We start from the raw sequence: 13,029 nt of genomic DNA on the forward strand, positions 1-13,029 counted from the left end.
ATTACACACCTGTGTGAAGTCTGGATGTCCCCCCCACCCCAACACCTGCAGCAAACATAATTCTCACTAGCCTCTCCGAGATGCTGCAGGTGTGAATCACGGTCTCTCTCCTCCTCACTACCCCCCCCCCCCCCCCGCCAACCCCCCCACCTCTCCAGAAATAGCCCCTGTGCGTGATTCAGGATCCCAGCCCACCTTAGACTCCCTCATCCAAACCCCCCTGAACATGAGGTGAAAGTGTGAGAGGTGCCTGCACACCGAAGAGTGACTGAGATGGAAAAACATGGAGCAGCAGCATGGGTGACTCCACTGGGGCAGAGGGAACACGGACAATTATGAAACTGGAAAAGGTGGGATGTGGAGAGAGATGAGTAAGTGTGAATACTCAAAAAAGGTGTCACTCCTTAAGGGATTTCTGTATTGTTGTTGTTTTTTTAATCTCATTCCACTTGTTCTCCCTTGCCTTCCTGTATTCACACACAAACATTTATTGCTCTTGTCCAAATCACTGCCGTCAACTTCTGCAGAAAGCTGGAAAACAGTCCTCTCCTCCGAGTGTTTTCATCTTCTTCTGCTGCCTCTTCATCCTCTCTCCTTCTTTCATTTTTCATCACTTTGGTTTAAACAGAGACAGAATAGAAGAAGAACTATATCATTCCTGACAAACCAATCTCCAGTAGTGGAATCTAACAAAGTACATTGATTAGATACAAATGTGCGGTACTTGAACTTTACTTGAGTATTTCTATTTCTACATTATTTCTGTAATTGACTACAGTTCAGAGGCAAATATTGTATTTTTAACTCAACAATTATTTGACAGCTATAATTACTAGTTACTTTGCAAATTTTACATACAAAACATGTTATGAGTTTATGAAATGTGATGTACTGTTTTCGATTAAATTATTAGGAAACGATTCCAGCTTCTCCACTGTGGGGATCTGCTGCTTTTTCTTGTCTTAAATTACAGTAAACTGAATCATGTTGGGGTTTGGACTATTGGTTGGAGAAAACAAGCAATTAGAAGATGTCAACTTGGGCTGTGGGAAATTGTGATGGACATTTCATAATATTTCTTTTGACATTTTACGGACCAAACAACATATCAATTATTGAGAAAAATATGCTGCTTATAATATATAATAGTAAAAGACTCACAGGGACCATGACTACTTTTACTTTTTAAACTTAAGAAAATTTCGCTAATATTACTCAAGTAACATTTTCAATGTGGTACTTTTACTTGTAATGGAGTATTTCTACATTATGGTATTGCTACTTTTACCTAAGCAAAGGATCTGAACACTTCTTCCACCACTAACGATCTCACTACATGGTCCACATGGTCCTGCTCTGGAGCTTTCATCACATGGTCTTCTTCAGCAGATGGAGTTGCCCAGGTATCATGAAATTATAGGTGATCAAATATCTATTTCTCTCTATTTCTGAACCGCGTTGGCTCAAAATCTTGGAAATCATCTACAATTTCAACATCTATCTGTTGAGGAAGATTATGTGAAACCTCTGGAACAGCAGCTAAATGGACATTATGGTGGGATTGCTTTATTAATTACTGTTTCAAGATCAATAATTTCAACTTCTAAAGTATTCCATTCTTGTCGCTTGTCCTCTTGCATGTGATGTTTATGCACATGCATCTATGTGCCAGTGAGAGGGAAATGCAATTGCTTGTATGTGTAGAAAAGTGCATTCATTTATTTATTGAAAAAAGCATATGTGCACACTGCGATAACTTTTATTGTCTGTGTGTAATGTTTATAATGTTGCTTTAGGTTTAGTGGTGTGGATCCTACTGGTATGTGGGTTGGTTATCTTCACCTGCAGATTCCCTGAAACAATGCCTGCATGCTCCAAAAAGCTCTCTATGGGCTATGGTCATCTGCCTTTATCTCCCTCACCAAATGGAACACACACACACACACACACACACACACACACACGCGCACACACACACACACACACACCAACCAATAGAGGGAAGTTTGGCCTATAGCAGAGAGGACAATTCATCTTTATTAAGATTTGTATGCTCAAAGGATCAGCTCCGTTTGGGTGAACGGAGGTCCTTCATTAGCCATTGGGTGTTAAATTGTGTTGAAATAGCGATGCAGTGCCTGGAGGCTGTTGTTCTCCAACACAAACACACACTTCCTTACATGTTTAACATTTAGCTGAGGCTTTTATCCGTGTCAGCTCGCAAGTACTTCCACTTTTTGCTCAAGGACACTTCAGCAGCTTTCCTATATTCTCCCCCCTCCCTCTCTCTGTAAAGGAGCAGCCCACCCTCAGGAGTTTGAGCAGTGACGTATTTACTAACGGGGACACGCGAGTTTTCACACCGGTGCTCCATCTGCTTGCGAGGGCGACTATTTGGGGAGATAAACTGCGCCTCGCTCCTGAGCCGCTCTGACCGCTTCTCTCTCCGTCATCTCCCGCTCTTGTCAACAAGCCCGTACCTTCCTGCTGCTCAGTCCTCCTCCGTCCACCAGGAGGGAAATAGCGGGAGTTTGCTCTCCACACCCTCACTTTCACTTGCCAGACTGTGGGAAGTCATTTGGAAGTTTTTGGACATTTTTCCAACATAAAAAAGTGCGATTTAGCCGAAAGACGAGGGCGCAAAAAGATGCTGGATCGTTGTAAGCAAATAGTTCTATCATTGCTCTCTGGGTGCCTGGCTTGTCTTGTGGTGGCCTCTGTTGTAAATGCCGACGGTAAGTTAATATTTTAAGCTATGCTAAACAGAAGAAAAGTATATATATATATATAATACTTAAATGTATATATAATACTATAAGTATTATAGTAAGTGGCAACAAAGCTATAGACATTATACACTCACAATTATTCCCAAACATAATTCTACGCTTTTATTGGAATATTAAATGAGTTTTATTGAGTTTCCATCAGGTGCGTTAGGGGGTTTGGTGATGAACCATTACGCAGAGCGGACTGATGGCGCGCGCTAACAGTTGGCCCCTGCCTTGTAATCTCGTGCGTTCATTCATCGCCAAAGAGCACGTTCCCTCTCATTGTTTTCTCCAAAATTATATTTCATGCAATAAAAAAGCCTTATGTGTCTAATAAAGCTGTGCGTAATGGATATGCGCGCGCAAGTCTCCTTTGTCCATCTTGTTTTCGTTTGTCTCCAAATATTTAGAGGATTTAACTCTTAGGATTGTAAACATAGAAGCACGTTTTCTTCAGTGTTTCTGGACACTAGCTAATGAGGTGATACTGAAAGGGACAGCGTGCTCCAGTGATGCAGTAAATCGATCACACCTGCAGCCAATCAGCCATCACAGGAGGTGGACAAGATCTCAAACCTCTGTGACACGCGAGTGTAATGAGTGATGACTGATCCTTGATACAAAACCACGTTATTCTGTCAGCCTTTTATCAGCTGGCGTCAAATATTATTTTGTATTATACTGTTAAAGGAACTGTCATGTTATGAGAGCAGTCACCTTAATTAGGACAAACATGCCTTGATTGATTGATGATTTACACCTGCATTTGTACTCTAATGAAAATAAACATCTGTATTATGGTACAAATTATTAGGATATAGATCAAATCCATATTTGTGCATTGCTACTCCAAAGTCTGCATGACCCGCTTTACTGTTTAAGTCTCACATCATTACGACTTGTCAGTCAGTGTGGTTTCTCAGCACCCAAAACCTGCCATATATGGGGTGAGGACATTTAAGCAATATAATCTATTGTTATAATGTTTTTTTCTCATTCTTTCGTCATGTTCGAGTGACTGGCAGGTGTTTTTTATGAACAAATGCCTTAACAAAATGTCTTTTGTCTTCATGTAAGACAGAAAAGAGGAGTGAATATTGTTTAATAACAGGTTATGAGAAGTTTCCCTCTCACTCCCTGCTTCTCTCTCTTCTCAGGTCGAGTGTTCGTGTTGGACCTGAGGAACTCCTCCGGCCTGCAGGGCTTCAGAGATGCTGAGCGGGCTTGTGCCTCACGACATGCCCGCTTGGCTTCATCAGAGGAGCTCCGTTATGCTGTGGTGGAGTGCTTCTTCTCCCCATGCACCCGTGGGTGGCTCTATGGAGGAGCAGTGGGGTAAGAAAAGACATTTTTGTGTGTATAATTGTGCGTGTTTGTGTGCGTGAGGGTCTTCATTGTTTTAAGGGACATGCAGGGAGACTTGAGATTTCTAGAGATGTCAAAGGTCATTTTGGTGAGTGTGCTTCTGTGTGTGTGACGGAGGTGGCAGGAATGGATGAAAGAGACAGGAAGTGAAGGCAGCAGCGGCAGTTATAGAGGGAGTGGGAAGATAGAAGAGGAGAGTGACACATTTCAGGGGGGAAAGAGAAAAAAGAGAGAGGAAGAGAGGGAGAAAGACTCCTCTGTTCCTTCCTGGAGGAGGACGGAATTCTGAGCCGGGGTGTCATGTCGACAACTGCCTCCATTTACACCTCTCATCTCCACGGTAACATGACACACAGCTTTCAGCACCCAGAGACAGAAACAGGCAGAGAGACAGCTGATGTATATGCCTGGAGGAAGATAGGTACATAGTCAGGTGTTTGATTGACAACTTGTATCCTAAGCAGTAATTGCAGAGGATCGACAGAAAGTATTGCAGTCGTCCTGGTGGTTACAGATACAAGGTGATCTCAAGCCTTAGTAGGGTATATGGGGTTCAGTGGCCTATTACATGGGTGGTGGTGCTGTGCTTGTGTCTTTCAGTGTAGGGCTAAAATACTTCCCTTAATTCTTCAAAAGTGAGAGGAGAGCAATATTTGCTTATTGAAAGAGAAAGAGAGTAATCCCTCAAACATGTCATTTCTCTCTCTCACCCCCCAAAAAAGTATTCCCCTTCCCTCCCAAAACACTTTCAGACTGACATCAATTAATCTGCCAATTATTTTCTTGATTCATTGATTAATTATTTTATCTATAAAATATTAGAGACCAAGGTGACGTCTTCAAGTTACAACCATATATAGAAAACAGAGAAAAGCAGCAAATCCTCACGGTAGAGAAGCTGGAATCAAAGAATTTGGGGGATTTTTGCTTGAAAAATGACTCCAACAGTTAACGGTCAAAGATATAATAAACAAGGACAAGCAAGAAAAAGACAGGAGAAAAAAGGAACAACAAACAAGACAAAAAGTGATGCACCAAGCGACCCACCTACAGACGCTCTGCTGGTGGTGCCAGTTAACCTTTAGTCTTCGGAGTTGCATTGACATAATGTTTCGGTCTGTTGCGTAATAACAAGTGCTTCTCAGATTGACTCTCCTACCTTGACGCCTTCCTCTTACCTGTCAATCATACACCTGCTGCCCCGGTAACCAAACACAATAATACCAGCAGACTGTACGCACACGTACATAAACTGAGTTTCCCCCGTAATAATTGTGTCATGTAAGGTGAGGGTTTTGAGAAATGGTTGTTAGGTCAAGTGAAGTGTTCCCTGAGAGAGGTCAGTCTCTCTCTCTCTCTCTCTCTCTCTCTCTCTCACACACACATACACACACAGATGCCTGCAGGAGCTATAGTTTAATGTGAAAACAGTCTCTGTGTTTTTTTGTCTTTCTCCAAGTGTTTTCTTGGCGATTGCTGTCTTGCTGCCCGTTTCTCTCTCTCTCAGACTTTTGTCCTTATAAGCTGAAGTTAGCATGGCACAAGCATGCCGTATGACTCACACCGCTTCTCACAGTCTCGCTGCACTGCCAGTCAAATTCTTTCCAATTACTGATGCTTTGATTAACTCACAAGTGCACAGACAGACTCACACACACACACACGTCTGGGCCAATATCTTTTCCATTTAATGATGCTTGATTGATAATATTACCGGTCAAACCTGTTAATGAAAAGTGTAACATGTCTGACTTTTAATGATGTTTCGGAACTCTGTCAAACTTTGATTGGTGTCTGGAGCTGCTATGGGAACATGATTTGATTGGCCTGGGAAGTTTGAGTCAGTCTTATCTGCTGCTTTTGGATGACAAATGGGCTAATGATGCTATAAACCTTAATGTGGCAACAAAAATAGACTGTTTACTCAGCATTTCTTGCTCCTGCAGCTTGTAAGCGTTGTGCACTGACCACATTTTTAATTTGGTCCATGGAAAGCGTATTATATTAAGTCCCTAATGTTATGATTGTTCTATATGAAGTTAAGGCTTTTGTATGGGAACATCTATTCCTAATGTGCCACAGTGTGATAATATTGTGCCACAGGCTGCAACTGCTGATACTGCAGCACATCTGAGCCATGAGGCGTGTTCCTTGACTGATGTCATGCTGTAATAATATTTGAATAAGCAACAAATCAGGCGGTGACCGTCATGTTACCCATATACATATATAAACCAGAGCTGCAGCTTTTACGTGGGAAATCTCACTCACTTCACCTTTATCAGTAGTGTAATCAATGGTGGAAGTATTCAGATGCTTTACTTATGTAAAGGTACTAATGCATTAATATTACAATACTCATTACAAGTAAAAGTCCTACACTTAAGTAAAAGTACAGAAGTATTATTGGCAAAAATGTACTCAGCAAAAGTAAAAGTACTTGTCTTAGCAGAAAAATGCCTCTGTGACGGATATGTTATTATAAATGACAATATTAGATTGTTGCTGATGCATCTGTGTGAGAGCAGCATTTTACTGTTGTAGCTGGTTGAGATGGAGCTAGTTTTCACTACTTTACGTACTGTTAGGTATGTTAGTTCAGTGGTTCCCAACCTGTGGGTCGGGCCCCCTACAAATGGTCACAAGATAAATCTGAGGGGTTGTGAGACGATTACTGCGAGATGAAAGAAGAAAAACAATCACTAAGTTAAATATTGGATTATTTCACCTCTTTGGCCCTCAAACAATTATTTAAGTGAAACCATCACAGACATCTGAAACATGACGAGGAGACCCAACTACATGCTGCTTTTTTGTCAGAGGTCACAAGCCAAAAAGATTGTAGCCTATCATGTGAATTCTTAATCTGAAAAGTAAGTAGTAACAAAAGTTACATTACATATAGAATATAAAATACATATAGTGGGGTAAAAAGTACCATATTGTCCTCTGAAATGTAGTGGGGAAGAAGTAAAATTGAATAAGCAAGTACCTCAAAACTGTAATTACTTTGAGTGAGTGTGTGAGTTAATATCTATCTATCTATCTATCTATCTATCTATCTATCTATCTATCTATCTATCTCTATCTATCTATCTATCTATCTATCTATCTATCTATCTATCTATCTATCTATCTATCTATCTATCTATCTATCTATCTATCTATCTATCTATCTATCTATCTATCTATCTATCTATCTATCTATCTGTCTGTCTGTCTGTCTGTCTGTCTGTCTGTCTGTCTGTCTGTCTGTCTGTCTGTCTGTCTGTCTGTCTGTCTGTCTGTCTGTCTGTCTATTGATTATTGATTGATTTGTAGGACCACGGTGTGTAATGTTGTGGGCAGTGCACTGAAAGCAGTGGACGTAAGAACAGAAAATGCCACAGAGGACGGCGCCCACACGGACGCCTTCTGCATCAAAGACAAAGGTCAGTAAACACACAAACGCAGATATATGCACTCATAATTTTTAAACCCGTACATGAAGTTGTGAGTAGTGATCAGGATATGAATGGATGAGCTTTGTGTGTACTGAATGTGCGTATTTGCGTGTAGTTTCCTGAGGTATTTCCTGAGGTGTGAAAGAGGCTGTGTTCCTGCGCTCCTTCCATCTACACCTCGACTTTCAACACTCTCCATCCTGCAGCTGTGTGTGTCTGTGCTCACCACCTCTATGTTTTAACTCATATCTGTTGTTATATAGCAATCTTTCAGGCTTCTCATGAATATCTGAGCGTGTGGTGTGTATGTGATGATAAAACTTGATCCATGAATGTACATATACCACACATCTATTCCTCTCACATGGATCTGAAAGGGGAGGGGACCAGGTAGTAGTTGGTTTTGGATCAGACTATTATTGGACACCACCCAGAAGAGATCGCTAGTCTTTCCTCATAAAACAGTAGAGCTACTGTGGCTGTTTATATGCTACACACCCCAAGGCTGGAACACACTCTGCTGTGGGAAAAATGCACAGTACAGATCCACTTAAAGCGGTGGATCACCGTCAGGGTTGTGGTTGGATGTGTATGGTGCCATGACCGCCCCATTATCAGGGCAATGCACAATAAATGTAATTTGAAAATGACGTTAAAGTAAATTAAGTCACTTCTGTTGTATAAAAATTGTTTTAAATGGTCATATTTTTGTATTCATGACTCCATTTACTGTAAGTGTTGTATACTTTACATTACAACAGACAGTTCAATGATATTTAATGTGTTTTTGTACTTTGTTGATGTTGGTTTTAAACCCTTTCAGCACAAAATGATGAAAAATCAACTTGTAGACTTGAAATTTTCATGAGGTAGCTATAATCAATCACAGTGCACATGGGACCTTCCTTTATTTTCTATAAAATTACTTTATTGTAGACAAAACAATCACGCTGCAAGGTCCATTTAGTCACGGCTCTGGAGCTTTTAATTGTATCACAAGATCTTTGGAGTTTGCCCAGTTGTCGTGATATTAATGATAATTTGGTGCTACCATGTTCTGGTGGGAAACTGCCCTGCAGAGTCAGCTGCAAAGTCGGACGTAGGCTCCCTAGGTTAAGTAAGATTCAAATCAGCCATTGAACTGATACCATTGTCTGCATGGAAGGAAGGAAAATGCATCAAAAGATTTGTTTTGGAAAATGGTTGGCAGTAATGTAAAATACATGGATATGTAAATGGTCTAAATGGGCTCATTAACAGTAATGCTACTTAAATTGAGTAGTTTTACTTACAAATATTAGACCTTCATTCTGGAAAATAAACACTTGATTTTCATTGTTTAATGTCACAATAAAACAGCAGCTGAATGTATTATTAAAAGGTTTTTATTTTGGAAAGAAAATAAGTTAACTGAAAATGTAAAGATATATTGTGTGTGTAGCATTTTTTAGTCAATCAACGTGTTATTATTAGTCAAATAAACTGTGTTGTCTTGGTATAATTACCATGAATAATAAGACCAGAGTCAAGACAATATGTAGCCTTTATCTCATCCCAGTGGCATTGTTAGTGGTTGTGTTTGTCAAAATTGCATCCACATTTTCTATAAACCCCATTGCTCCCTGTCCCTTGAGACGTTCTTATCTCTTTCTGTTTACAAATGGGATAGTGATGCTGTAAAGCTGGATAATAGTAATGAGTCACGTTTCATTAACCACACTGTGTAGTATTAAGTAGGGATTGCATCGTCATTATCTAATAGTTTGTTCATCAATTCAAAACATTTATCTTCCACTTTGTATGTTGAATGTTTTTTTTTAGATTACATGCATCTCTGTGTTTGTTGTTGACAGGTGTGCCGTGTGGTGACCCTCCATCCTTTCCTAATGCCCGTCTACAGGGGCACTCTGGGTATGAGATGGGAGATGAGCTGCTGTACAAATGTGTGCCACGTTATGTAATGCCCAGTGGACACAGTGCCTTCAGCCTGCTGTGCGACAGCTGTGGAGAGTGGTATGGACTGGTGGAGATATGTGTCAAAGGTAAGACGGTGTTTAAACTGTTTATGTTGGAGAGAAATGGAAAGAGGCAGAAAGAGAAAGAAAAAGCCCCCCCTTTTCTCATCCTCTTCAAAGCTTTGAGCTTTGACCCAGACAGGAGACCACTCTGAGGTCAAACTCCTCACTTCTTGCTTGTTAGCCCCCATTGTTATTATTTGGCCAGTGCTTGATTCCTGGCTTTTGGAAAACAGAGTCTCAGTTGTGAGTTGGGATGAAAATGGCTGCCATGACACCTCAGTGCGACATGCCATAGTGTGGCCCAGTTCATAGCTGAGGGAGAAGGGGGCAAGACTTGTCTATGAAGGCAGAAGGCCAGGCCTGTGTCCATGGTTAGCTAACAGAGTCCTAGTCATGTTTGTGCTCTACAGCAGTTGTTCCTGAACTGTCCCTAGATAAATCTGAGGGCTCACAAGATGATACATTTCTGTTACACAAAATTATTTTTACCTTTTTCTTACTTTTACCAAGTAAAGCAGGTATAACCTGTGATAAAGGGCAACAAGTAGACATTGCTTTACTTTAAAGGAATAGTTTGTCATTTTGGGAAATATGTTTATTTGCTTTCTTTCTGAGTTAGATTGGAAGATTGATACCACTCCCGCTGGAGCCAGCAGCCAATTAGTGTAGCTTAGCATAAAGACTGGAAATAGGGGGAAACTGCTAGCCTGGTTCTGTCCAAAGGAAACAAAATCCTCCTACCAGCACCTCTAAAGCTCACTAATAAACACATTATATCTAGTTTGTACAATCTGTACAAAAACTAAAGTGTAAAACCAAAATGTTGCAGTGTTAGGTGCGAGACTATTTCTTGGCTGGAAGAAGTGACTTCCAGAAGTCTCTGCTGTTTGGACAACTGGACAACTGGAAAGTAATTGCTATCGGTCTGGAAAAAATGAGCTTTAGAAGTGCTGGTAAGCTGATTCTTCAGATTTAGCGTACAGGCATAAGAGTGATATCAATCTTCTCATCTGACTCTCTGAAAGAAAGCAAATAAACATACTCCCCAAAAATTTCAAACTATTCCTAAAAGGGGGGATAATCCAAACGTTTGGGAACCGCTGCTCTAAATAACTTCCACACTGTCATCTGACTCTAAAAATTGTCTTTGAAGTGTCAATGCAAATGCATTTTTTTCAGTTGACTTGTATGATCATGAATGTTGAGATTTGATGTAGCTTGTACCTGATCAAGTCAATGTGTGCTGGCTGTGTTCCTGCAGATGATACTGAAGGTCACATAGACTACGAAGACAAGTTCACAGATTCCTATGGAGAGGCAGAGCGCCACAACAAAAGACCAGAGGAGGCTCATGGTGAGGTGTACGAGGAGGTGCATGGAGCTGCATACCCAGAGGGGAAAATGAGTCAGGAGCAGCAAGAGACAAGCTTCAGTGTTGAAGCGGAGGAGGAGCATCAAGACCAACATCAAGAGCATGAAGTGGAAGGAGAGGTGATTGGTAGAGAATTTGAAGGAGCTGTAGAAGGAGGAGAAAGAAACAATGAACGGGCTGTTGAGGACTTTATAGGCCATCCGAGGTGGGAGCAGGAGAGGAAGGAGGTGGTCACAACTGATGCAGCTGCAGCCACAGAAGCACCTGTCTCTCTCCTCTCCCAGAAACACCTCTTCTGGTTCCCCTCTGAGGCCTTCCAGGAAGAGGGACATCCTCTCTCCACCAATCCAGTCACACAGACTACCCAGAGGGCCTCAGGCGCCCAATCAGAGGAGAGCAAAGAGCACGAGAGCCATGAAAGGCACCACCACCAGCGTCCAGTTGATGTTGATGACCATGATCATGAGCCAGACAGCTATGATGATCATGACGCAGATGACCACGATGATCATGACACAGATGACCAAGATGATCATGATAATGGTAACCATGACGACCTGGATGCCCATGACGACAGCCACCACAATGATCGAGATGACCATGACAGTCACCAGGAGGAAGATGACCATCATGATCATGTGGAACACTACATTCCAGCTCAGCATGATGATCTGGATAGACGGGACCGCCATGATGATCATGATGATCATAATGACCATGACGACCATGATGACCATTATGACATGGGTGAACATGAAGAGGGCCGTGATCGTGTTCGCTACGGCAGCCAGGACTACGATGACAGAGATGATACTTACGATGAACGTGAAAGCTACGAAGATCATGACGATGTGACAGACGATCATGTTGATCGAGAACACCCTGATGGCTCAGAGGAACATCCAGACCGTGATGACCATGATGACCATGAGGAGCATTATGACCTGGATGAGGACGATAACGATCGTTACTCTGATCATGATGATCACGAACACGATGACCGTGACAGCTATGACAATCATGATAGCCATGAAGATGTCGATGCCAGCCATCAGCATGTAATCTTTTCTATAGCAACAGATGAACGTCAGAACGTCACTCAGAAGGCAGCAGGAGGAAAGGCCACCACAGATGAGACCTGGCTGGATGGCTACCCTATCGTTCTAGAAGAAACAAAAAATGATGACTCCACAGCAGGAAGGGTAAGACCAGAGGATAGAGAGAGGGGGACAGTTGTCAGGACAACAGACAGACCTAATGAGGTGGATATTCGTAGACCCGTCCCTTACACCAGCTTACCAGAGGTGCCCGAGTCTCCCACCACGGAGCCTGCCTTAGAACAAGGGGGAGTGGAGGAGATGTGGCCTGGATTCATCCCCACCACTGCTCCCTCCCCTGACCGCTCACAGCCCTCAGACTCCCCCTCATACTCAGACACCCTGGACTACGACACGCAACAGGCAGCTCCCACCCACTCCTGGCTGGATGACCACACTGAGCACCCTTTCCTCGACCCAGCTCCAACGGTGCACGACGGTGACATCCTCACCGGAGTGACGGAGGAGCACACTGTGCACAATCTGCCCGGTGAGACCGGTGAGAGGGGTGAGATGGAGGGAGAGATGGGGGAGACAATCTGTACAGGTGAGAACTGCCCTCCCCGTCCTCCGAGCACCTCCAGCCGAGGTCCCACGGTGGCAGCCATAATTGTGTTGGTGTGTGCAGTTGCCACGGCAGTCATCGTCGGGGTGTGGTGCTACCGACGGCAACAGCAGAAGAGCTCAATGTACGAGATGAATGGGAAGGGCCAAAGTCAGACCAGACAAGGCCAACAGATAGAGATGCAGCAAAAAGTGTAAGAGCGAGAGATGAGTAAAGAGGGACACTGACAGAGGACAGAGACATTTCGGAGGGATGGGAAGATTTAGATGAATTTGAGAGGAAAGCACAGCCTCTCATCTAGCTAGAAAATACTGCATAATTGAAGATTTTGGGTAGGTATGAACAGATGAGTTTAGTTACAGCCCTGTTTTGAAGAGCAAAACCTTAACTAACAGTAA

At 42.4% G+C, this 13,029-nt stretch overlaps 1 protein-coding gene across 1 annotated transcript; it reads left to right on the forward strand.

Annotated features, from left to right (window-relative positions):
* Positions 1-2,647: 2,647 nt before the first annotated feature.
* susd5 (sushi domain containing 5) lies at positions 2,648-12,828 on the forward strand. The gene is made up of 5 exons (XM_070922386.1): positions 2,648-2,735; positions 3,929-4,106; positions 7,458-7,567; positions 9,433-9,621; positions 10,859-12,828. The coding sequence occupies exons 1-5, from the start codon at positions 2,648-2,650 to the stop codon at positions 12,826-12,828; spliced, it is 2,535 nt and encodes an 844-aa protein (XP_070778487.1).
* The last annotated feature ends 201 nt before the right edge of the window (positions 12,829-13,029 follow it).

Source organism: Enoplosus armatus, chromosome 16, assembly GCF_043641665.1.
Source record: "Enoplosus armatus isolate fEnoArm2 chromosome 16, fEnoArm2.hap1, whole genome shotgun sequence".
NCBI lineage: Eukaryota > Metazoa > Chordata > Actinopteri > Centrarchiformes > Enoplosidae > Enoplosus > Enoplosus armatus.